Source organism: Pleuronectes platessa, chromosome 14 (genome assembly GCF_947347685.1).
Source record: "Pleuronectes platessa chromosome 14, fPlePla1.1, whole genome shotgun sequence".
NCBI classification, from domain to species: Eukaryota; Metazoa; Chordata; class Actinopteri; order Pleuronectiformes; family Pleuronectidae; genus Pleuronectes; species Pleuronectes platessa.
The window spans coordinates 10,426,502-10,452,471 of record NC_070639.1 but is presented as its reverse complement, the minus strand read 5'-3'; the positions used below and the strand labels follow the sequence as shown (position 1 = coordinate 10,452,471).

Below are 25,970 nucleotides of genomic sequence, written 5' to 3'. Positions count from 1 at the left end.
GACCAGAGAAACTCTGTGTTTTCACTGTTTCCACTGAGCAGCCGGTGAGTCAGTGACCAGCTCCTTCACGTGAAGGAGCTCTGGTCTTGTGTCTCTGAGCGAGTGCGCGGGGCGGGGGGCGGAGCCTCGGGACCGGTGCGCTATCTGGGGCACACACACACACACACACACACACACACTCGCCCGCTCCTGGTACTTCATGACGGCCTGATACGATGATGTTTTAAAAAATGATCGTGACTTAGTCAACCACCAACATTTTCGTCTCGTCTCGTCAACAAGTTAAAATAGATTTAGTCATGCGCTTCACTTCAAAGATCCAGTTTTTTTTTGGCGTGAGAAATTGGATGTGTGGCGTGAGTGCGTGTGAAAACATGCAAAAGCGTGTGTCACACGGCGGAAGCGTGAGAGTTGGCAGCTCTGCAGTGTCATGAGAGCCGTGGGATTAAAGTCAGCGGGTTTTTGCGCTGTTCCCACCGCAGTTAGCATGGTGGCTAGCCCGCTACCCCCGTTGTCAAAGTTCGTTATAACCGTATGTGACCGTACACACATGCCGTAAGTGCTCTAACCAGCCACCGTCAGCCGGACAACGCCGCTGGGTTAACACACTTGTCACATTAATCATAGAGTCGTAGTTGTGATTTTGGTTTATTGTGATGTAGGGAATGGAACAGGAAGTTTCCATTCCGAAATGCTGGCGTTAGCGGACCAATCACAGCCAAGTGCTATCCTTGGGCTGTCCGTCATTTTGACGTGTAGTGAAAAATGAGAGCTGCACGAAAAGCTCTCCGAGGAGCCTCGGAGAGGCACGGAGAGGGCGTTCCACGTTGGAGAGGGCGGTCCTATCTGTCCGTGTCCGTCAAAACGGAGAAGCATACATTGGCCTTTAATGTACTGCCTCCATTACAGCCTGCATGTCCCCTGTTGTCCTGGATGTGTGAGACACATACCAAGGGACCATCTTGGAGGCGGTAAACAGTTATGACCCCCATATTGAAGGTGTTTCTTTGCAACATGGCTGGCCTAACCAATTGTCTTAGGTTCACCTCCTGCTGTTTTGCTTGGTTCCGTTTTGTTTGCTTTTGCTTTGGTTTTTACTAGTTTTATTTCTCTTTGGCCATTTTTACTTTATTGTTTGTTCGGACAATTGGGTTTCATCATTGTTTATATTGTTTACAAAAGTATTGTTTATGGTTATATTGGTTATATGAGAGCCGCACTGCTGGCAGTCTGGGTCAGCTCCCCATGTAGAGTTAGGTCACTGGGATAAGAGTGTGTGCGCGGCCATTGTTGCTGTGTTTTGCTGTGAGGCAGCTGAGGTGACCGGTGGCACTCCTTTGGATAGAGCAGCTCACATCCCCATTCTTTCTTTTGTTTTAAAGGCTGGCTTTTATAGTTTTAAAGGGCCCATATGTTACACCTTTTGTGGGATGTAATTTGAGGTATTGGCTCCCCTAAGATGTTATATCATTTGCAACGTGCATTTCCATGTCCCCTTTTTCGTCCTCTCTCTAGAGCTGCAGACAGAACAGGCTGTTTTCACCTACCTCTTGAGCCCCTCCTCTGATTGGCTGACTGCAATTTGAGTGACACGTGACCAGGCCTATCACCAGTCTCATTCTGGCGCATCCACTCTGGTAAACACAGCTGAAACGTCTACGTTACTCCGTATTGAGCAAACCGACACAGCAAGTCATAATAAATAAAGTGTAACCGCTGGTCTCGGAACAGTCACATTCCTCGTAAGAACGTTAGGCTGGGCGGGGTTGAGAGACGAGTGTTATCCCGAATGACATCATACAGAGAGGAAGTACGAAATGAGACGTTTGAATAACATATTTCTTAGAAAGCACTGAGGGAAAAATCCAGAGTGACTGTTTTCATACTTTGAGGGTCCCTACTGACCCCCTTCAAGAAGTAACAGATAGTAAAAGCCCCAAAAATGTATTTGACACAATATGGGCCCAACATTCATTCAACAATGGATTGGCATTTAATTCATATTTCTTGGTCTTCCTCTTCCCTGTTGTGTAGAAGACCCGAATAGTTTGGGTAACCCAAGGGCCTCTGCCAAAAAGCAATCCAAGCTGTCTGAAATGAGGTCCATAAAATATGGAACTTCACAAGCAGCGCTGGGAGAAGCAATTTGGAAAGCAGGAGCGGGTTGAAGGAAGGTAAATGCTGCAGGGGGGAGAGGAGCTGAGTGAACGGAGAAAAGTGCAGACTGATTCAAAAGAATAGGACCAGGACGGAAGGGAAGAGGACCAGAGTGGAAGGGAACAGGACCACGAGGGAAGGGAAGATCCGAATGCTGGAAAGGAAGAGCATTAGGGCAAGTTGTAAGAGGGTAAGGATGCGCAGCAGGATGAGGGAAAGGAAAAGTAGCAGGAGTGAAGGTATGATCAGCTGAAGGAAGACCTGCCAGTTGGTAAGCAGGAGCAGTGTGAGGGTAAGGCCAGACGACTCCATATGTGGAGAGAAGATTAAAATTGTTAGATTTAGCATTTTCAAAAAACACACAAAGAGTGTTTGACCATGTCTTGCTGATCATAGGTTAACTAACTGCATCACATGCACCTTGTGAAAGGATGACCTGTAAGCTCAGTGCTGTTCTACCTGAGACTCCAGTTGAAGACCGCTGATTTGACGGCACGGTGAATGATTTTACTATTTTTACAGAAATTTGAGTTGATGTTATGCCAAAGAGGAAGTAGGGGATTGTATGAATAAAGCATTAACCCTTTGATGCACAAGCTATGGTCACCCCTTCCAATGCCAAAAATGACCCGTATTCATTTCCTATGTTATTTCATTCATAACATTCATTCACGAGTATTCTTTTGCTATATCTTTGAAATAAAAACATAAGTATATTTAAAATGTATGTTCTAAGTGCAGATATGAATTACCTCGAACAAGGCAGGGCTGCAGCTTATTCTCGACTCGGCGGCCAGGCTCCATGTTTTCCGGTGTTCCAGTTTCAATGGGCTTTTTTTTCCGGTGAACGTGCTTTTATTGGATGTGTTAAGCTGCACGTGTCCTCCTGTTGCCGCTGGATAAAGTCATCAGACAGGGTTTTTAAAAGATGTTCTTGATGATGAGGTTCAGTCATCTGAGAAGTAAAACAACCCAAACGCTCATCAGAAAATATCACAGTTTGTTTTTCGTTGTTTCTGTAATGTAAGTGTGGTAAATTTGTGTCCAATGTGTTTTGTCAACATGACAGCAAATCTGGAAAACTACCTTAACGTCTACATTGTCGAACCAAGTGTTGTGTATTTCTCCTCTCAGATGACTACGTGCAGAGTAAGTACGTAGTTGATATGCAATCTATGAAAACCCGTCCTTTGATTACCAAAACGACTTTGATGACAAAGACGACTCATCTTCCACATCATCAAAGGAGCCTTCTTCATCAAGATCCTAAGACACACCCACATCTTGATGATGAACCAGACTTGTGTATTCTTCACAACTCCCTGTGTCTCCTATGAAGAGGAGCATCAGTTTGTGAAGCCTGGTATTAAGTCTGCAGCGTTTATTCTGTGTTCGGACTATCACCAGGTAACATGGCCGTTGCCTTAAACAACTTCAGGTGTTCTACAGCTGGCAGAGTCAAAAATACTTCTTTCGCGTAATTAGATTGTTTGTTTGTTTATTTCAACGAGACATTCAGTGTATCGCCTTGCTTCAGACACGGGCGCTTTGTGAGAATGACGAATCTGCGACCGAATCTTCAACTGACCGACAACATCTGGAAAAAAGACAACAAATCACCAGTTGCCCCAGTTAATCTGGAATACCAGAAACAGATTTTTCCTCTCGGTTCCTCTTCTGTCACTTATTCCAAGTTTTCCAGGGGATCCGGTGTACATCAACTTGTCCTTTCGCAGTCAATGACTCAGTGGACATTCTGTTGCGATGACTTGACGCGACAGAGATAACATATAGTAATGTTGATGATACGGATGATACAGTACTGTGGTTAAATACGTGTACAGATTGTAGTAATTTGATTGTTTCTGAAGTTTAATATATGAAAGTTACACAGCAATGTGTCATTATGTTTCATCAATGAAAAAACAGCCAATCCAGGTCAAAGCTCAATAACAGGACATTGTAATCTGGCAGGAAATACCATCAGCTGTTTTATATGTTGAAATAAAAAAATGACTTATTTGTAATTCACAGCTCCCTTCATGTTTCTGTTCATTTTCTCTTCGTTCAATTCAGAGATTCCACTTTTACTCATTCACTTGTGTGTGGTTATACAGCCACTCACTATGTTACATGAGAGACTGGTAACCACTACTAACCAACAACCAGCAGGAAAGTGGGTCATATAATGACAAGTACTTTAAAGGACACACATGGAAAGGAATGAATCAAAAATAATGTGGGTGTTTCAACATGTGTTTTAAAAAGTTACTTATATTTCATCAACCTACCATATTACAGCCCTGATCCTATATTTTTAATATCAATGATTGTATAAAAAAATGACCTGGAGTTGGCTCTTGTCACAGTCGCAACCAAACCTACTAGTGAACTTCTGACAACTGCTCATTTGCCTAATTGACAAATGTAATATATTTCTTTATGGTTTAAACCTCTTTCATTTAAAGGTCAACAGATGAGGAGCCTTTGGAGCTTTTGGGACCTGTGAGGCTCAGTAGCTACAGTGTTTTAAACCAAATATCACATCAAAACATGGTGTTTTAAACCACTTCGGTATTATGGACTTTCAGTTTCAGTCACATTGTTTGAACTAGATAGCCGAGGAGAGACTGGCCAGAGACGCGTCACACTACAGCACAAAGCCGATCACTTAAACAAAATGAGGAATAGCCTTCTTCTTGTGAACGTGGAAAACTGGATTGCGTCTCCCTTTTTTCTTTACTTTTCTCTAAATTCCAAAAAGTTGATCTTGACACGTACAAGAAGTCACTGTTATCAAGAGGAAACACACGCAACACACACACTAGACTATCGACCAAGTCCATATTTGGCGAGCGCTGACCAAAGCAACACGACTTCTCATCTGGAAGATTTTGCAATTCTGCAGTAAAGCTGGTTCCTTCGCTCCCGAGTGTGACAGCTCACAGTCAGCTGAACCGCGGCTGCCTATGTTCGACAAATAGTTTCTTATATTAGATCTCAGGGGTAAAAAAGGAGAAGAGGCTTGTGTCTGCTTATAGCTTACAACGGATACTACTTCCTCACATTAGTGCCTACAGCCTACAGAAATATCATCATACCAGAAGACAAAAGGTTTCATTCTGACATGGGCAGCGAGAGAAGAAAATAAGAAAATGGAAAAAAGATTCCACATCCGTTCTTTGTTGTGACAGTTAATATTGCGCATTGAGATATGATCATGGACCACATAACCACAGGCATAAAAACATAACTACTAATGTGTTAATAACTGATCTGCAAGCCGGGGACGGAGCGTCAACACCTACGCCCCGTTGACGCTTCATGAGCAGCACACATGAAAAACTATGCATCGGTGTTATCTGTCAAACATCAGCCGCCTCTTACACAAGCCCATGACCACCAGTTTGCATCTCTGCTTACTCAGCAGGACAGATTTAACTGGAAATGAATACACTTATTGTCACAGACATTGCGGTTTCACAAAACCCTGAAATTGTGTCTTCCTTAACATGAACTTTATGATATGCCTCTTATTTTATTTTACTTTATTTTCATTTTCATTTTCATCTTCATTCAGCTGATGTTTAAAACTTGAATAATACAACCATAGTGACATTTAATTTGATTTTTAGTTTTTTTGAGAGGTGTTTATTCGATTGATGTTCATAAACTGAACATCATGCCTTCAGTGAGGTAGATTTTTTTTATGAATTCATTTTATACCTGCTTCATAACGTTGGGTACATGCTTTCAAAGAGGGTGATCGTGTGACATAGACAGGAAACTGGTGTCTTGTCTTATCAGAAGACATCCTGTGTCTTGTGTGGTAAGCTAGTTGGAGAGAGGGGAAGAGTAAAAAAAAGGAGGGAGGGATTTATAAGTCATATTCGCCCTTTACATTTCTTGAACATGAGGGCCATCACTGTTTTACACTCAGTCTGGATGAGAAGAAAAGAGGCTGAAGGAGAAACCGTTAAAGGCCATTTGATGTTAATGCGGAGACAATAAAAAAAACCCTGAGGATTAAGTGGAGGATCAGACTCGATGCTTCTCTTACTGGAGTGAAGTAACGTCACAGAGGAACCTGATGTCTTCAGGAGATGAGGAACATGATGTTGATTTTTGCCACAGTTTTCCTCTTGGTACCTGCAGCGTGGAGCCTGGAGCCAGGTTAGATCATAAACACAATTTACTTCCATATACTTGATAGTTTAAGGTCTTGATGAAATTCAGGCTTCAGATGTCAACATGATTTTTAGTGAGAAATGTTCTCTCTTTTTTTATGCGTGTGTCATTTGAGGTACTTTATAAAGCATGTTAGTGTATTGTATGAATTCATTTTCCCTACCTGTAATGTAACTCTAATTATCCTCGTATTAGTTTAACTTTCATAATTTGTGGCATATCGTAACATTTGGAAAAGTAGTAAAAGGTTTATTCCACTGACTCTAAATGTAAATGTACTTGCACCGAGATTTGGGTTATTGCTATGACTCATAGCTCAGTGGAAAGCACAAGCATGGAGGTGTAAGGAAGACTGTTCGTAACAGATGCACAAAAAAAAGAGATAAGCATCATACTGTCTACATGAACAAGCAGCACCTTTAGTGGAAATCATGAATTCAGATCAGCTTTTAGTTCCTCCACTCTGCGGGTGAGGAAGAGATTTCTGTGGTTTTGCAGTTCCACTGCAGACGCTCACCCACATCAGAAAAACCAACAGGTCTCAGGCCTCCAGAACAACATGCAGTAAACACTAGCCAATAAACAAAGACTTGTTCCAATCCACGGGTTTGAAATAACGACGTGAATTCATGAGTTGGTTCAGACGAGAGGAAGAAGACAATGGAAATAACATTATGATGTTTTGTAAATTTAGCTTTTCCCTCTCTGAGATTTCACAATTCCATTACAAAAGCAAATATCAATTTCTCTCATAACTGTTTGTTATTCACAGTCACAACCTAACTGACTAATAAACCAACTAATATCTAATTAATGGCTGTTGCTGTGCTGATTGAATGCTCACACATTGTTCTACTAATCTTTTTACTAACATTCACGATCGTCTCTCTCAGGAACTAATCAAAGCACCACTGTGACCTCCAGCACTTATGGTAAACTCTTTTTCCTAATTTCCTCTCCAGGTATTTCACTGAAACGTTAAACGAGACAACTGATCGAACATATAATAAACATTTAAGCAGCCGCTATTGTCATTAACCCACATTTTACCGGGTTGAATAAACTGAATGAACAAGAAGATACTTTGACACAAGTTACTTCTGAAGTAGAGAGTCATTAATTTGAGTTTATTTTCAAAAGATATGAAATCTGAATGAAATATATTATTATTTGAGTCTGGACAACATGTTCGACCACTTTGAAAAACACTCTTTACTAAGTGAAACAATCCTTAAAAATCTGGATTTGGTAGAAATGTATCATGTATCATTTAATTTTGAAAGACGATTTCAGATACAAATTTCCATTTCACACATTTAATCCAAATTTTTTAAAATGTATTTATTACCTGTGTATTTATCCCATGCTACAGTTTAGTAAGTGTTGTTGCATATCGCTGCAGAATGTTAATAATTTATATATATTTTTATGTACTTTACAGTTAAGATCATGCGTACTGTGTAAATTTGTTAATGACAGAATAAATAAAACCATATAAGTCACTCCACCTCTCTGTGCAAAATGAATGAAACTATTTTCTTTGACCCCTTTTCTCTAGTGATCACAAATCTAATGTTCAACTCAGGCAGTGATGTGAACTTGAGCTGCAGTGACAGGACGTGGAGCGAGACTCTCTATGTGATTTGGAACATGACGCTGAGAGACAGAATATGTCAGGTCTCCCTCAGCACCGGAGAGAAGGTCCGAGACTCCTGCAACGATGGCAAGTCTCTCAGGAACACGTCCAGGGCTCAGTCATACCTGCACATCCCAAACATCTCCGCCGCTGACGTGGGCGTCTACAACTGTAACTTTGTTTACAACGGGGGGAAGAAGGACTGCAAGATCAACGTGGCCATCACAGGTAGGACTGGAGAGGTGAAGGATCACACAACAGTGAAGAAGACATTATTTAATGTAGCTTCCAGGAACATATATAAATGAACTAACAGACTTTTATCTCTCTAGATACAATGTCTCCTCACTTTAAATTCCTTCCGACTAAAACGTTATGTTTTCAGCTCTGTCGATTTTCTTGTTTTGGTTCGTTTGTTTGTTTGTGGGCAAGATTATTCAAAAACAACTAAACTGATTATTATGACAATTAACAGACAATTCATTTGGTGAATTTTAAATTGGAGTCTTAAGGGCACTGTTGGGCCTTGGCGGAGGTTTGAGCTCTACTGAGTGATATTCTAGTTTATTTATTGTAAACATTGAAATTACAAAATAATGATGCGTTAAATGTTGACTTATCCAATTACATATAAAATACCCAAGTACCTTCATTGCATAAGTTCGATGTAAAGTGTCAGAATAATTTTTTAGATCATGTTGAGTGTATTGAGATTTGATTAAACAGAGTTAAATTTATACATAAAACTTGTGCGTTTGATGTCTATGTTTATGATCGAGTTTAACTTTTGCAATTCCTCTGTCTCCCCCGGCTCAGTTGCTCCCCGTTTGTCAGCCTGGTTAGAGCGAGGGGACAAGATGGTGGCAGTGTGCAAGGCTGAAGGAGGAAGACCCGCCGCCAACATCAGCTGGAGTCACGGCAGAGACCCGCTGTCTCAGGAGACTCCTGAGACAGCGGAGACTCCTGAGACAGATGGATCGATCACAGTGGAAAGTCGTCTGCAGCTCGACGAGGGCACGGACCCAGAGAACCTGACCTGTGCTTTCAGGCACCCATCCTGGGACCAGGAGAAGACTCTGGGGGTAAAACTCAGAAAAGGTCAGGCTGCACCACAAGAGACAAAATTACAGAAGCATCGAGTTAGTGTCTATCAGATTATGAATACAAATTTAATATTTTCTTTTGTTTCAGTTTATTTTCCTTGGAGGCACATTCTTACTGGTGTGGTAGTCAGTGGGCTTTTACTGGGATTTGCCATATTTGCACTAAAGAAAATCCTAATGTTGAGGTAAGAAGCTTCAATTGATGATAAATTAATTTGCATTGACGAGGTTCTTGTATTGAGTCACTGATGGTTTGTGTGCGCCCCCTTTGGTAAAGGCGATCCCACCAGCGTGACTCATCACCATCCAAATCTCCAACGGTGGGTCATTTCTTCCGTAACTCAAACTGTGATTTTGTATTTTGCACAATCTGAAGTTTGGTTCATGACACCGCTGTTGTTTTGTTTTTCAGATAGAGGAAGTGGAGGAGGTGGAGCCTTATGCCAGCTATGTTCAACGTGAGAACTCTATCTATAACTGAGCTGCACACTTGTTCACATCCTGCACATGCGTCAGACACTTCGATGCACGTGGCTCTTTTTGAGGGACTGAAGGATGAGGAAATGAGAGGTGGACGAGAAGGTGATGGAAGGAGGATTTAGTCTTTGGAGGAGAGAGCAGAGCCTCTCAGCTCCGTTCTGACTAACACTCGACGGATGGAACAGGGGATGCACCTCATGTCTTGCCCACTGCTCTGTGTGTGGGCCTCATGGAGAATACTATTCATAACTTTTGACTTAATTCTTCAGTCGGATGTGACAAACTACAGAACTACACTCTCTTGGTTTTGCTGATGAAATACAGGAACTGTAATAAGATGTTAATTTAAATAATAATTTGTAGCTCAACAGAGACAGACATTTTTAAGTAGAGGACACATGTAGTTCAGCTACGCTCAGCAGAAGTAATGCAACTACTCAACTATTCAAAACAAGTACAAGTTGTGCTTGTTTTGTCGGAAATACATTTTTACATTGCAGTGGTGGTGCAGTGTTAAAAGTTAGAGTGTAAAAAGCAGTCCACACCTTTCACAGTGGCTATTATGAGATTGTAGCCGAAGTCATTCATTTGAGTTGGTTAGTCATTATTTTGACTTACAAGATGAAACATGCTTCCATATCCTCGTGTCATTTTTGCATGTCCTCTAAAGATAAGGGTTATGGGGCCTGAGAGGGGAAATCAGAAAAGGGAGCTCTTCTGCCACCTACTGTGGAGATCAGAACATGAACACAACACAGTCATGTTCTCACACTGTATCACAGTCCTTATTAGGATGGTCTAAATAACAGTACATTACATAATATAAATAACGCTTAAATTTTCAACTATTTATTGGTTAGGTCTGCAGATGTGCAGGTTTTAAACAACAGCCTTGTCAGTGTGTTGAGTGAACCTGCTCTTTCCGGCTCTGATCCCTCCTCCAGCTCATAATGGGAAGATACTTTCTTAAAGGTTCAGGGTGAATAATCCTACAGATGTTTTCACCAGTGTGTTTCCTCTAAATTCTAAATTGTTGTTGTCTTTATCCTAGAATGGGCTCTTAATACTTACATACTTCATAATTACATCAGGAGCGGTTCCTCTCTATGGAAGCAGAAATGTGTCTTACAGTAGCCCAGACAGGACAAACTACACCTTTTGAGTTTTTATGAAAACCGAAGGCTACCACAGGTTCTCTCTCAACTGCAACATGCACCTTCACCACTAGAGGTCACTATATACCAAACACTGAACCCTGGGCCTAAACATTAGAAAAAAACAACTAGATCTGCCTCATATTTAACTCCAGCTGAACTTTATTCAATATTTGGATTCATTTAATGAAAGGATCTACTGATGGACAGTAAGAATGGGAAGAGTGATCAAACTTAGCAGAAAAATGTCTATATGTTCACCGAATGCTAATAAAGGCAAGTGACAATTGTTGAAATACTGGCTGACTTATTGCAAACCTCACCTCTGCAACTTCCTACGGTTGCATCTTGTAAGATTAATAATGGATATTTGATTTGTGGCAGGAGAAACTGATACTTAAATGCATAATGCAAATTCAGTTTACAAATAAAAGGCTGCAGCAACTATAATTATTATTTGTCTCACCCCAATGTTGCATAATTTTATTGCAAAAAAATATATACATATTAATCTAGTAAATAAATACTTGTCTCTCTATGATATGTAGCAAATAATCTTACTCGTGGGTTTAATGAACGTCGAAGGGACCACTGCTGTGAAATGTTTCAGATATTTTCAGAAATGCAGGTGATTAATGCAGCAGAATAACAAATACAATTGTAAGTTAGTAAACTTTAAAATATCAAAAAAAACACAATGAAATAAAGAAAATTCCAGTCAATTACAACTGTTCACTTAATCCATCACTTCATGTTGCTTTCAAACATATAAATTATCCAATGAGATACAGGCTTAGACTAAGATGTGGTCTATGCACACACATAAAAAATAAGAAACAAATACAAATTTAAAAACAAGGTCTCAGATAAGATGTATTATGTTTAAGTGGTGTGCAATAGTAGCAGTATTAGAAGCAATATGTCATTTAAAATGATTTGAAATGTGTACATTTTATCAACACCTCATTTTTGTCAACATTGATTTGTTTTTTTGCCAATTTATTGTACAAACATTAGAGATTTTATTCCTCACCATTTTCAGTTTTCTCGGATTTATTACTCTTAGATCATGTACTAATGGCACCATGCTTTGGGAATTCAGATGAAAACATGAAAAATTAAGATTCTTAACTTTTAATATATTGTTCTAGGTGATATGCAGTAATTCTGACTATAACACACAAACACACACACAAGGCCCAGAACCGATTAATCACTATGCATCTTAATGTCATCGAGTCTGACTCTGACTTAGTGCTTCCATACAAATAATAAACAAATACAAATTTAAAAACAAGGTCTCAGATAAAATTTATTATGTTTAAGTGGTGTGCAATAGTAGCAGTATTGGAAGCACTATGTCATTTAAAATGATTTGAAATGTGTACATTTTATCTACACATTTTTGATTAGATCTGAGCTTAACTGAAACTTTGGTTAGAGGGGGAGTTACGGTTTGAGACTGTGATGAAGATCAAACCTTTATCTGCTCAATCAGAATATTTAGAAGACTGGCTCCAGTTCCACTTCCAACCCCTCCAGAATAAACGGTATTGTTAATGTTTTTTTCAGTTGTCTATGATTTATTACTCTTAGATAATGTGCTAATGTCACAAAGCTGCAGGAATTGAGACAAAAACATGAAAAATAAAGATTCTTAACTTTTAATATATTGTTCTAGGTGATGTGCAGTGATTCTGACTATAACACACAAACACACACAAACGGCCAAGAACCGATTAATCATCATGCATCTTTATGCATCGAGTCTGACTCTGACTTAGTGCTTCCTGATATTTAGTTCATGTTTTGGGAAGTCAGGAGTACACAGTTTCACGTTCTCCTGAGGTTGGGTTTCTGTGGGTCAAGAGGCAAGACACGTTTCTCTCCTTGAGAAAGAAGCACCACAGAGGAATGTAGAGGTCAGATTCCCTCAGAAGTGAAGGGAAACATGTCAGGGGTTATTTTTCTACAGCTGCTGTTGGATTTGAAGGGTTTTGTTTTTTCATTTTGTCCCATTTTGGTCATGGAAAATCAAGATTTGATCAGTTCAACTGGAAATGTCTCAGTCAAACAGCACACTGCAAGTGTATGATATTATCTGCCAGTTCTCCATCCGTCAATGGTCCAAATGAACTTCATATTCAACCCATCAGCACATAATCATCTCCACATTCTTCTTTGGATGAGGACCCACACTCGGGTTCAGGTTGTGGCGCTGCCGGGACCTGAACTGTGGCATATTCACAGTCGTCACTCACAGCTCTGGATGTTCTCGGTCCTTTGGCAGTGCTGTGGTCAATCGAGGCGTACGTCACATCCTCGGCAGGCTGTCGAGAGATAAAAAAAACCACAGCTCAAGATGATGAATGTGAACGCTCTCACGAATGTACCTTTGTTACTTCCAAAGCAGAGACATCACGGGAAATTAATACATAACTTAATCAATTACAACTAACCTACCTGAGAGGTAAAATCAATATGTTGTGGTTGCATTAACTGGTGTGCAGACATTCTGGTCTTCTGATTTTCCTCACTTCTGTCAGGCACCTCGTGTTTATCAAGTTTGGACGAACATGCTTTTTTATACTTTCTGTAATCTATCTCCACAAATAGTTTGTCCTATCATTCCATACCTTGCCACTGTACACAGCAGACATTGTTATATGTGGTAGTTGCTATGACTTCCTGTGAATGGAAGAACCCAGTATGTAAATCTGATCTGGCTTTACCTCGTTCTGGTTCATCACAAAAGCACAGAAAAGCTGCAGCTGATAACACTAAAGATTCATGCTCACGTGAATTATTAACTCAACATTGCATTTGGCTCATGTACCTTATCATTTTTTGCAGACAAATCTGAAAGAGGAAATGAAAATTTTTGAATGAAACAAATACATGTGCAAACAAATGCTGCTATAAGTGTAATTTTACCCTTTCTTTTCTCCCTTGTCCTGGAAATGAAACAATATGAAATTATAGAGCCCAATAAGGAAAGATTCAAGTTAAAATAAAATGAAGAAAAGAACGATAAATCAATTAGTGTGTGATACATTTTTTTAAAAGACTGGCAATGTTAAAATGATTATTTAGCAGGTAATGCTGACTTTTATATTATGAATTAGAAACAACCTAAAATATCATCTGCTTTTCAGTTGTGTAGCGTTTTGACCACAGCAGTGTTTCCTGGACAGCTCAACAGATGACAGCGCGTGCTGGAACAGGAAGCATTTTGCACAACTTGTCTACAGTTCACATCGATTCAAAGAGCAACTGTCTATGCCACTGACTAACAGCACCGGACATAGTACCCTGCATTCTTTTAGGTCCACATCAAAGTGATTTTTCCCCCCTCATTGCCATTAAATACATGTAATATGTCATAAGTGTTAATTCTAGTCTATCACTCCGATTAGACAAACATGAGGAGGCTGAGTCAACTCACAATGATGCTGGTAAGAAACTTTAATCATTAGTGATCATAAATATATTTGAATCAATAAGGCTTATTGATCTGGTTCTTCTTTTGTGGCTGTGTCTCTGTCCGCTCCTGGTGATGAGGCTGAGGCCTGGCTGCCCTACTTCTACATCTGTGCTGGCATCGCTCTTGTTTTTTTCACATTATCAGCACAAAGAGGGTGATCATGTGACATAGACAGGAAACTGGTGTCTTGTCTTATCAGAAGACATCCTGTGTCTTGTGTGGTAAGCTAGTTGGAGAGAGGGGAAGAGTAAAAAAAAGGAGGGAGGGATTTATAAGTCATATTCGCCCTTTACATTTCTTGAACATGAGGGCCATCACTGTTTTACACTCAGTCTGGATGAGAAGAAAAGAGGCTGAAGGAGAAACCGTTAAAGGCCATTTGATGTTAATGCGGAGACAATAAAAAAAAACCTGAGGATTAAGGGGAGGATCAGACTCGATGCTTCTCTTACTGGAGTGAAGTAACGTCACAGAGGAACCTGATGTCTTCAGGAGATGAGGAACATGATGTTGATTTTTGCCACAGTTTTCCTCTTGGTACCTGCAGCGTGGAGCCTGGAGCCAGGTTAGATCATAAACACAATTTACTTCCATATACAGTGCCTTGCATAAGTATTCACCCCCTTTGGACTTTTCTACATTTTGTCATGGTATAACCACAGATTAAAATTTATTTCATCGTGAGTTTATGTAATGGACCAACACAAAATAGTGCATCATTTGGAAGTGGGGGGAAATATTACATGGATTTCACAATTATTTAAAAATAAAAATCTGAAAAGTGTTGAGTGCATATGTATTCACCCCCTTTACTGTGAAACCCCTAACAAAGATCTGGTGCGACCAATTGCATTCACAAGTCACATTTGCAAGTCACATGATTAGTAAATAGGGTCCACCTGTCTGCAATTTAATCTCAGTATAAATACACCTGTTCTGTGACGGACTCAGAGTTTGTTGGAGATCATTACTGAGCAAACAGCATCATGAAGACCAAGGAGCTCACCAAACAAGTCAGGGATAAAGTTGTGGAGAAATATGAAGCAGGGTTAGGTTATAAAAAAATATCCAGAGCTTTGAACATCTCTCTGAGCACCATAAAATCCATCATAAGAAAATGGAAAGAATATGGCACAACCGCAAACCTACCAAGAGGAGGCCGTCCACCCAAACTGAAGAGTCGGACAAGGAGAAAATGAATCAGAGAAGCAACCAGGAGGCCCATGGTTACTCTGGAGGAGTTGCAGAGATCCACAGCTGAGGTGGGAGAATCTGTCCACAGGACAACTATTAGTCGTCCACTCCACAAATCTGGCCTTTATGGAAGAGTGGCAAGAAGAAAGCCATTGTTGAAAGGGATCCATAAAAAATCCCGTTTGGGGTTTGCCAGAAGCCATGTGGGAGACACAGCAAACATGTGGAAGAAGGTGCTCTGGTCAGATGAGACCAAAATTGAACTTTTTGGCCTCAATGCAAAACGCTATGTGTGGCGAAAACCCAACACTGCCCATCACCCTGAGCACACCATCTCAACAGTGAAACATGGTGGTGGTAGCATCATGCTGTGGGGATGCTTCTCTTCAGCAGGTACAGGGAAACTGGTCAGAATAGAGGGAAAGATGGATGGAGCCAAATACAGGGAAATCCTTGAAGAAAATCTGATGCAGTCTGCAAAAGACTTGAGACTGGGGCGGAGGTTCATCTTCCAGCAGGACAATGACCCTAAACATACAGCCAGAGCTACAAAGGAATGGTTTGGATTAAAGAATGTTAATGTCTTAAAATGGCCCAGTCAAAGCCCAGACCTCAATCCAATAGAGAATCTATGGCAAGACTTGAAGATTGCGGTTCACAGACGGTCTCCATCCAATCTGACTGAGCTTCATCTTTTTTGCCAAGAAGAATGGACAAACCTTTCCATCTCTAGATGTGCAAAGCTGGTAGAGACATACCCCAAAAGACTTGCAGCTGTAATTGCAGCGAAAGGGGGTTCTACCAAGTATTGACACAGGGGGGTGAATACTTATGCACCCAACAGATGTCAACTTTTTTGTTCTCATTATTGTTTGTGTCACAATAAAATTTATTTTGCACCTCCAAAGTACTATGCATGTTTTGTTGATCAAACGGGAAAAAGTTTATTTAAGTCTATTTGAATTCCAGTTAGTAACAGTACATAATGGGAAAAAGTCCAAGGGGGGTGAATACTTATGGAAGGCACTGTACTTGATAGTTTAAGGTCTTGATGAAATTCAGGCTTCAGATGTCAACATGATTTTTAGTCATGAGTGTGTCATTTGAGGTACTTTATAAAGCATGTTAGTGTATTGTATGAATTAATTTCCTCTAACTGTAATGTACTCTAATTATCCTCCTATTAGTTTAACTTTAATAATTTGTGGAATGTTAGTAACATTTGGAAAAGTAGTAAAAGGTTTTTTTCTAAATGTAAATGTGTTGCACCGAGATTTTGGTTATTGCTATGACTCACAGCTCAGTGGAAAGCACAAGCATGGAGGTGTAAGGAAGACTGTTCGTAACAGATGCACAAAAAAGAGATAAGCATCATACTGTCTAAATGAACAAGCAGCCAGTTCAGTGGAAATCATAAATTCAGATCAGCTTTTAGTTCCTCCACTCTGCGGGTGAGGAAGAGATTTCTTTGGTTTTGCAGTTCCACTGCAGACGCTCACCCACATCAGAATAACCAACAGGTCTCAGGCCTCCAGAACAGCCTGCAGTAAACACTAGCCAATAAACACAGACTTGTTCCAATCCACGGGTTTGAAATAACGACGTGAATTCATGAGTTGGTTCAGACGAGAGGAAGAAGACAATGGAAATAACATTATGATGTTTTATAAGTTTAGCTTTTCCCTCTCGGAGATTTCCCAATTCCATTACAAAAGAAAATATCAATTTCTTTCATAACTGTTTGTTATTCACAGTCACAACCTAACTGACTAATAAACTAATATCTAATTAATGGCTGTTGCTGTGCTGATTGAATGCTCACACATTGTTCTACTAATCTTTTTACTAACGTTCACGATCGTCTCTCTCAGGAACTAATCAAAGCACCACTGTGACCTCCAGCACTTATGGTAAACTCTTTTTCCTAATTTCCTCTCCAGGTATTTCACTGAAACGTTAAACGAGACAACTGATCGAACATATAATAAACATTTAAGCAGCCGCTATTGTCATTAACCCACATTTTACCGGGTTGAATAAACCGAATGAACAAGAAGATACTTTGACACAAGTTACTTCTGAAGTAGAGAGTCATTATTTTGAGTTTATTTTCAAAAGATGTGACATCTGAATGAAATATATTATTATTTGAGTCTGGACAACATGTTCGACCACTTTAAAAAAACACTCTTTACTAAGTGAAACAATCCTTAAAAATCTGTATTTGGTAGACATGTATCATGTATCATCTAATTTTGAAAGACTATCTCAGACACAAATTTCCATTTGACACATTTAATCCAAATTTGTTTAAATGTATTTGACACCTGTGTATTTATCCCATGCTACAGTTTAGTAAGTGGTGTTTCATATTGCTGCAGAATGTTGATAATTTATATATATTTTTATGTACTTTACAGTTAAGATCATGCATGCTGTGTAAATTTGTTAATGACAGAATAAATACAAACCATATAAGTCACTCCACCTCTCTGTGCAAAATGAATGAACCTATTTTCTTTGACCCCTTTTCTCTAGTTATCACAAATCTAATGTTCAACTCAGGCAGTGATGTGAACTTGAGCTGCAGTGACAGGACGTGGAGCGAGACGCTCCATGTGATTTGGAACATGACGCTGAGAGACAGAATATGTCAGGTCTCCCTCAGCACCGGAGAGAAGGTCCAAGACTCCTGCAACGATGGCAAGTCTCTCAGGAACACGTCCAGGGCTCAGTCATACCTGCACATCCCAAACATCTCCGCCGCTGACGTGGGCGTCTACAACTGTAACTTTGTTTACAACGGGGGGAAGAAGGACTGCAAGATCAACGTGGCCATCACAGGTAGGACTGGAGAGGTGAAGGATCACACAACAGTGAAGAAGACATTATTTAATGTAGCTTCCAGGAACATATATACATTAACTAACAGCCTTTTATCTCTCTAGATACAATGTCTCCTCACTTTAAATTCCTTCCGACTACAACGTTATGTTTTCAGCTCTGTCGATTTGTTTTTTTGGCTCGTTTGTTTGTTTGTGGGCAAGATTATTCAAAAACAACTAAACGGATTATTATGACAATTAACAGAGGGATGTGGATTTCGCCGGCAAATTTTAATGTGGAGTCTTAAGGGCACTGTTGGGCCTTGGCAGAGGTTTGAGCTCTACTGAGTGATATTCTAGTTTATTAATTTTAAACATTGAAGTTACAAAATAATGATGCGTTAAATGTTTACTTATCCAATAACATATAAAATTCCAATTTACCTTTATTGCATAAGTTAAATGTAAAGGGTCTCATTTATGTTTTCGATCATGTTGGGTATTTTAAGATTTGATTAAACAAAGTTAAATTTATACATAAAACTTGTGCGTTTGATGTCTGTGTTTATGAACGAGTTTAACTTTTGCAATTCCTCTGTCTCCCCCGGCTCAGTTGCTCCCCGTTTGTCAGCCTGGTTAGAGCGAGGGGACAAGATGGTGGCAGTGTGCAAGGCTGAAGGAGGAAGACCCGCCGCCAACATCAGCTGGAGTCACGGCAGAGACCCGCTGCCTGTGGAGACTCCTGAGTCAGATGGATCGATCACAGTGGAAAGTCGTCTGCAGCTCGACGAGGGCACGGACCCAGAGAACCTGACCTGTGCTTTCAGGCACCCATCCTGGGACCTGGAGAAGACTCTGGGGGTAAAACTCAGAAAAGGTCAGGCTGCCCCAGTTTATTTTCCTTGGAGGCTCTTTATTACTGTTGTGGTAGGCAGTACGCTTTTACTGGGATTTGCCATATTTGCACGAAAGAAAATCCTTATGTTGAGGTAAGAAGCTTCAATTGATGATAAATTAATTTGCATTGACGAGTTTTTGTATCGAGTCACTGATGGATTGTGTGTGTACCTTTTGGTAAAGGGGATGCCACCAGTGTGACTCATCCAAATCTCCAACGGTGGGTCATTTCTTCCGTAACTCACCCTGTAATTTTGTATTTTGCGCAATGTGAAGTTATGTTCATGACACCACTGTTGTTTTGTTTTTCAGATAGAGGAAGTGGAGGAGGTGGAGCCTTATGCCAGCTATGTCAACGTGAGAACTCTTTTTGGAGCAGAGAGCAGAGCATCTCAGCTCCATTCTAACTAACACTCGACTGATGGAACAGGGGATGCACCTTATGTCACACCCACTGCTCTGTGTGTGGGCCTCATGGAGAAAACCATTAATAACTTTTAACTTAACTCTTCAGTCGGATGTGACAGACTTGGTGGGAAGTAACGAAGTAGAAATACTGTAATTAAGTAGATTTTTCACATATCTGTACTTCACTTGAGTATTTATTTTCCAGACGACTTTTTACTTTTACTTGTTACATTTTGAACACAAATTTCTGTAGTTTCTACTTCTTACATTCTCAAAACTGGCTCCTTACTTAAGCAGCGGAGGTGTGCCTAGATCTTATCTTGGCACACCTAGACCTATCTATATCAAATTTTAGTTTTGATGTGCTTATTGTTTGACAGTATATTGTGCTGTACACATTTTCTGTTACTGTAAGCACGATGTATGGCAATTACTGTAACAATTTCTATGGCAGTATGAGTTCAATAAACATATTTTATGTGAAACCTTGAATAAATCTTTTTTCTGTTTGATACACATAATATTCTGGAAAGAAAACATCTACTGTAACCATTCAGTGACCATTCAAGGACTGAGCCAAGATTGAAATGTGCACATGAGGGATATTTCTATGGTCCACTGCCATACTGACAAAACATCTAAACATTTTGACCTGTAGTGTTTAAACAATGCCAAAGGGACTTCTCATTTTGGGGGCACTGACTATTTGTATGAGAAAAGGATTTAGTTTTGACTGATGAGTTGGCTGTTTTGGGAGAGATATGACCTTTTGCAGGTGTGCTATGGAGTTTTGCTGTACCATCTATGTTATTTTGGCAAATGTATTTAAAGCTTTGAGAATGTCCTGCTTTTTCTGAGAGATGAGCCACAGCAATCGAGAAGGAAATTTTCATTTTGGGGGCACTGACTATTTATATGAGAAAATGATTTGGTTTTGAAACTTGAGTTAACTGTTTTGGGTGAGATATGACCTTTTGAAGGTGATCTATGTAGTTGTGCTGAACCATATGGGCTATTTTGCCAATTGCACTTAGAGCTCTGAGAATGTCATTTCTGTTTCGTGAAATGAGCCAAAGCAATGGAGACAAACTGTAAACTTACTGTGTGATTGGTGATCAGATGTGTGAAACTCAACCTTGATTACTAAAGTTCTAGTTGCACCTGGAAATTAAGCCGATGATCAAAGATATCCTTATTACAGTATATACCATGATGTTTTTCATGGTATTATGTGCCTGTATGATTTTGACGGTGGAGTGAACTATTGTGCAGGTGATGATGTACACAATGAAATTATGCCAACATGTTCTGCAGAGAACAACCACTTGACTGAGAAGCGACAGTCAGTTTTGACCAGCAATATATATTCAATTGGTAATTGGGCTAACTGAAGGCAAATGTACCTAACCGTTTGCAAAGGTGTGCTAAATCATTTGAAATTTGTGCAAGCTGTTGGAAATTGTACTTGTCATTGAAAGGATGTGCTAATACAATTGCAATTTGATTAAAGGAATGAGATATTCCAATCTGTTGTGAATAAGTGCCCAGTGGTTTGGAGGTTTGCACGTGTTGTTTTGAGAATGTCATTTCTGTTTCGTGAAATGAGCCAAAGCAATTGAGAAAAACTGTAATATGAGAACCTTTAAGACTTTTACTCAAGTCATTTTCTGACGGGTGACTTTTACCGGAGTCACTTTCAGGTAAGAGATCTGTACTTTTACTCAAGTATGGTTTTCAAGTGCTTTATACAACACTGCAGACTACAGAACTACACACTCTTGGTTTTGCTGAAGAAATACAGGAGCTGTAATTAGATGTTAATTTAGATAATAATTTGTCAATTAACGGAGACAGAGACTTCAGCAGAAGTAATACTAAACTATTCAGAACAAGTTAACAAGTACAAGTTGTGCTTGTTTTGTCGGAACTACGTTTTTACATTACAGTGGTGGTGCAGTGTTAAAAGTTAGAGTTGCACATAAAGTGTGAAAAGCAGTCCACACCTTTCACAGTGGCTATTATGAGATAGTAGCCGAAGTCATTCATTTGAGTTGGTTAGTCATTATTTTGAGAAGGCTTCTCATTATTTTGACTTACAAGATGAAATATGCTTCCATATCCTCGTGTCATTTTTGCACGTCCTCTAAAGATAAGGGTTATGGGGCCTGAGAGGGGAAATCAGAAAAGGGAGCTCTTCTGCCACCTACTGTGGAGATCAGAACATGAACACAACACAGTCATGTTCTCACACTGTATCACAGTCCTTATTAGGATGGTCTAAATAACAGTACATTACATAATATAAATAGCGCTCATAATAAACGCTTACATTTTCAACTATTTATGGGTTAGGTCTGCAGATGTGCATGTTTTAAACAACAGCCTTGTCAGTGTGTTGAGTGAACCTGCTCTTTCCGGCTCTGATCCCTCCTCCAGCTCATAATGGGAAGATACTTTCTTAAAGGTTCAGGGTGTAAGATTTAGTTGAAAGGGATCTATTAGAATAATCCTACTGATGTTTTCACCAGAGTGTTTCATCTAAATTCTAAATTGTCGTTGTCTTTATCCTAGAATGGGCTCTTAATACTTACATACTTCATAATTACATCAGGAGCGGTTCCTCTCTATGGAGGCAGAAATGTGTCTTACAGTAGCCCAGACAGGACAAACTACACCTTTTGAGTTTTTATGACAACTGAAGGCTACCACAGGTTCTCTCTCAACTGCAACATGCAGCTTCACCACTAGAGGTCACTAAATTCCACACACTGAACCCTGGGCCTAAACATTAGAAAAAAACAACTAGATCTGCCTCATATTTAACTCCAGCTGAACTTTATTCAATATTTTGTGTGTGGAACAAGGACTTTGGACGTCGTCCTCCATCTCTCACACTGGATTTATTTAATAAAAGGATCTACTGATGGACAGTAAGAACGGGAAGAGTGATCAAACTTAGCAGAAAAAATGTCTATATGTTCACCGAATGCTAATAAAGGCAAGTGACAATTGTTGGAATACAGGCTGAATTATTGCAAACCTCACCTCTGCAGCTTTTTAATGCAAAATTAATAATGGATATTTTATTTGTGTCAGGAGAACCTGATACTTAAATGCATAATGCAAATTCAGTTTACAAATAAAAGGCTGCAGCAACTATAATTATTATTTGTCTCACCCCAATGTTGCCTAGTTTTATTGCAAAAAAAGAATATACATAATAATCTAGTAAATAAATACTTGTCTCTCTATGATATGTAGCAAAGAATCTTAATCGTGGGTTTAATGAACGTCGAAGGGACCACTGCTGTGAAATGTTTCAGATATGTTCAGAAATGCAGGTGATTAATGCAGCAGAATAACAAACACAATTGTAAGTTCGTAAACTTAAAATATAAAAAAAAACACAATGAAATAAAGAAAATTCCAGTCAATTACAACTGTTCACTTAATCCATCACTTCATGTTGCTTTCAAACATATAAATTATCCAATGAGATACAGGCTTAGACTAAGATGTGGTCTATGCACACACATAAAAAATAAGAAACAAATACAAATTTAAAAACAAGGTCTCAGATAAGATGTATTATGTTTAAGTGGTGTGCAATAGTAGCAGTATTGGAAGCACTATGTCATTTAAAATGATTTGAAATGTGTACATTTTATCAACACCTCATTTTTGTCATCATTGATTTGTTTTTTGCCAATTTATTGTACAAACATTAGAGATCTGAGCTTAAGTGAAACTTTGGTTAGAGGGGGAGTAAAGGTTTGAGACTGTGATGAAGATCAAACCTTTATCTGCTCAATCAGAATATTTAGAAGACTGGCTCCAGTTCCACTTCCAACCCCTCCAGAATAAACGGTATTATTAATGGGTTTATGGATTTTTATTTCTCACCATTTTCAGTTTTCTCGGATTTATTACTCTTAGATCATGTACTAATGTCACCATGCTTCGGGAATTCAGATGAAAACATGAAAAATTAAGATTCTTAACTTTTAATATATTGTTCTAGGTGATGTGCAGTGATTCTGACTATAACACACAAACACACACACAAGGCCCAGAACCGATTAATCACTATGCATCTTAATGTCATCGAGTCTGACTCTGACTTAGTGCTTCCTGATATTTAGTTCATGTTTTGGGTAGTCAGGGCTACACAGTTTCACGTTCTCCTGAGGTTGGGTTTCTGCTGAAAAGAGGCAAGACACGTTTCTCTCCTTGAGAAAGAAGCACCACAGAGGAATGTAGAGGTCAGATTCCCTCAGAAGTGAAGGGAAACATGTCAGGGGTTATTTTTCTACAGCTGCTGTTGGATTTGAAGGGTTTTGTTTTTTCATTTTGTCCCATTTTGGTCATGGAAAATCAAGATTTGATCAGTTCAACTGGAAATGTCTCAGTCAAACAGCACACTGCAAGTGTATGATATTATCTGCCAGTTCTCCATCCGTCAATGGTCCAAATGAACTTCATATTCAACCCATCAGAACATAATCATCTCCACATTCTTCTTTGGATGAGGACCCACACTCGGGTTCAGGTTGTGGCGCTGCCGGGACCTGAACTGTGGCATATTCACAGTCGTCACTCACAGCTCTGGATGTTCTCGGTCCTTTGGCAGTGCTGTGGTCAATCGAGGCGTACGTCACATCCTCGGCAGGCTGTCGAGAGATAAAAAACCCACAGCGCAAGATGATGAATGTGAACGCTCTCACGAATGTATCTTTGTTACATCTAAAGCAGAGACATCACGGGAAATTAATACATAACTAAATCAATTACAACTAACCTACCTGAGAGGTAAAATCAATATGTTATGGTTGCATTAACTGGTGTGCAGACATTCTGGTCTTCTGATTTTCCTCACTTCTGTCAGGCACCTCGTGTTTATCAAGTTTGGACGAACATGCTTTTTTATACTTTCTGTAATCTATCTCCGCAAATAGTTTGTCCTATCATTCCATAACGTGCCACTGTACACAGCAGACATTGTTATATGTGGTAGTTGCTATGACTTCCTGTGAATGGAAGAACCCAGTATGCAAATCTGATCTGGCTTTACCTCGTTCTGGTTCATCACAAAAGCACAGTAAAGCTGCAGCTGATAACACTAAAGATTCATGCTCACGTGAATTATTAACTCAACATTGCATTGGGCTCATGTACCTTATCATTTCTTGCAGACTCATCTGAAAGAGGAAATGAAAATCTGTCAAAAAAACAAATAATTGTGCAAACAAATGCTGTTATAGGTGTAATTTTACCTTTTCTTTTCTTCTTTATCCTGGAAATGAAACAATATGAAATTATAAGAACCCAATAAGGACAGAGTCAAGTTAACATAAAATGAAGAAAAGAATGATAAAACCCATTAGTGTGTGATACATTTATTTAAAAGACTGGCAATGGTAACATTACTTTTATATTATGAAATAGCTTTTCAGTTGTGTAGCGTTTTGACCACAGCAGCAGTGTTTCCTGGACAGCTCAACAGATGACAGCGCGTGCTGGAACAGGAAGCATTTTGCACAACTTGTCTACAGTTCACATCCATCAAAGAGCAACTGTCTATGCCACTGACTAACAGCAGTGGACATGTTACCCTGCATTCTTTTAGGTCCACATCTAATTCACATCAAATGATTGGTCTTACCCTCAATACTTAAGAACCCTCTGTGAAGCTGTAAAGGGTAATTAGCATACAGTTCAATGTTATGTGAAAGTGGTCTATGTTACTGTGTTTGTGTGTTTGTTCGTGTGTGTGTGTGTGTGTGTGTGTGTGTGTGTGTGCGTGTGTGTGTGTGATTCTTTGAGGATGATGACTTACCCTGAGGTGCAGTTTCCCATGTTGAGTCGCTCACACTGTATTTGTCAGCAGGTGCCCGTGCCTGAGAATAACCGTTAGCCTGGCACCGTAGCACACGTTGATATCACTGATCTATTCAGTGCCGCAAAAGACTGAGAGCACACAGGCCACAGTAGAGAGAGAGAGGGAGAAGGAGAGAGAGAGAGAAGGAGAGAGAGAGAGAGAGAGAGAGAGAGAGAGAGAGAGAGAGAGAGAGAGAGAGAGAGAGAGAGGGGGAGGGAGTGTTGAGACAGCTTTTTTTATTTCCCGGGTTTACACACACAAGTACACACTATTCGGAAATCTAATTTTAATTGACGTTGCCTTCCTCTTGCCTTCTGCATGTTAGTGGCAAAACTATTAGCAGCAGGTGACTGAACACACATGTGCATTGATGGAAGCTGAATTTAGGCAAATGGAGGATCGAGGCAAGGAGAACTCTCGTTGCTTTAATGTCCTACTTTCATGATTGTGCAAATTGAAAGGCGTCTTGAAGAGAAAAAATAAGGAAGTCGCGGATCTCTTTTCACTTTCAGTAAAAGTGCAGTTTACTTTACAAACCACGTCTTAGTCAACAGCCAAAAATAGAC

The 25,970-nt window shown here is 39.7% G+C and overlaps 3 protein-coding genes and 1 long non-coding RNA gene across 7 annotated transcripts; 2 read left to right on the top strand and 2 right to left on the bottom strand.

Annotated features, from left to right (window-relative positions):
• The first annotated feature begins 5,973 nt into the window (after positions 1-5,973).
• Positions 5,974-11,520, top strand: si:ch211-214p13.9 (cell surface glycoprotein CD200 receptor 1). 2 transcript variants are annotated; one of them, XM_053439059.1, is made up of 7 exons: positions 5,976-6,330; positions 7,239-7,277; positions 7,904-8,209; positions 8,798-9,079; positions 9,173-9,269; positions 9,362-9,404; positions 9,497-11,520. In XM_053439059.1, exons 1-7 carry the CDS (start codon positions 6,261-6,263, stop codon positions 9,563-9,565), a joined length of 906 nt encoding a protein of 301 aa, XP_053295034.1. In that variant the 5' UTR covers positions 5,976-6,260; the 3' UTR covers positions 9,566-11,520. The 2 variants fall into 2 exon arrangements, with proteins under 2 accessions (XP_053295035.1, XP_053295034.1); XM_053439060.1 differs by lacking the exon at positions 9,362-9,404 and having other exon boundaries at positions 5,974-6,330.
• Positions 11,262-14,762, bottom strand: LOC128455425 (uncharacterized). Of its 2 annotated transcripts, none has more exons than XR_008341731.1 (2): positions 14,164-14,762; positions 11,262-13,048 (listed from the first exon to the last, which is right to left on the bottom strand). It is a non-coding gene; the product is annotated as an uncharacterized LOC128455425 (long non-coding RNA). The 2 variants fall into 2 exon arrangements; XR_008341730.1 differs by lacking the exon at positions 14,164-14,762 and adding an exon at positions 13,182-13,763.
• Positions 14,406-21,054, top strand: LOC128455421 (cell surface glycoprotein CD200 receptor 1). 2 transcript variants are annotated; one of them, XM_053439057.1, is made up of 6 exons: positions 14,406-14,767; positions 17,268-17,306; positions 17,935-18,240; positions 18,835-19,210; positions 19,302-19,338; positions 19,431-21,054. In XM_053439057.1, exons 1-6 carry the CDS (start codon positions 14,698-14,700, stop codon positions 19,527-19,529), a joined length of 927 nt encoding a protein of 308 aa, XP_053295032.1. In that variant the 5' UTR covers positions 14,406-14,697; the 3' UTR covers positions 19,530-21,054. The 2 variants fall into 2 exon arrangements, with proteins under 2 accessions (XP_053295032.1, XP_053295033.1); XM_053439058.1 differs by lacking the exon at positions 17,268-17,306 and having other exon boundaries at positions 14,411-14,767.
• Positions 21,055-22,344: 1,290 nt separating this feature from the next.
• si:ch211-214p13.7 (uncharacterized) lies at positions 22,345-25,560 on the bottom strand. The gene is made up of 4 exons (XM_053439061.1): positions 25,363-25,560; positions 24,800-24,819; positions 24,702-24,724; positions 22,345-24,196 (listed from the first exon to the last, which is right to left on the bottom strand). The coding sequence occupies exons 1-4, from the start codon at positions 25,380-25,382 to the stop codon at positions 24,011-24,013; spliced, it is 249 nt and encodes an 82-aa protein (XP_053295036.1). The 5' UTR covers positions 25,383-25,560; the 3' UTR covers positions 22,345-24,010.
• Positions 25,561-25,970: the final 410 nt, after the last annotated feature.

Coding starts and splice junctions, on each gene's coding strand:
- si:ch211-214p13.9 (XM_053439059.1), top strand. CDS start 6,261: ATGAGGAACATGATGTTGATTTTTGCCACAGTTTTCCTCTTGGTACCT. Junction 6,331..7,238: donor AGCGTGGAGCCTGGAGCCAG/GTTAGATCATAA, acceptor CGTCTCTCTCAG/GAACTAATCAAAGCACCACT. Junction 9,080..9,172: donor GGGGGTAAAACTCAGAAAAG/GTCAGGCTGCAC, acceptor CTTTTGTTTCAG/TTTATTTTCCTTGGAGGCAC.
- si:ch211-214p13.7 (XM_053439061.1), bottom strand. CDS start 25,382: ATGGGAAACTGCACCTCAGG. Junction 24,820..25,362: donor ATGGGAAACTGCACCTCAGG/GTAAGTCATCAT, acceptor TTTCATTTCCAG/GATAAAGAAGAAAAGAAAAG. Junction 24,725..24,799: donor GATAAAGAAGAAAAGAAAAG/GTAAAATTACAC, acceptor TTCCTCTTTCAG/ATGAGTCTGCAAGAAATGAT.
- LOC128455421 (XM_053439057.1), top strand. CDS start 14,698: ATGAGGAACATGATGTTGATTTTTGCCACAGTTTTCCTCTTGGTACCT. Junction 14,768..17,267: donor AGCGTGGAGCCTGGAGCCAG/GTTAGATCATAA, acceptor CGTCTCTCTCAG/GAACTAATCAAAGCACCACT. Junction 19,211..19,301: donor AAGAAAATCCTTATGTTGAG/GTAAGAAGCTTC, acceptor CTTTTGGTAAAG/GGGATGCCACCAGTGTGACT.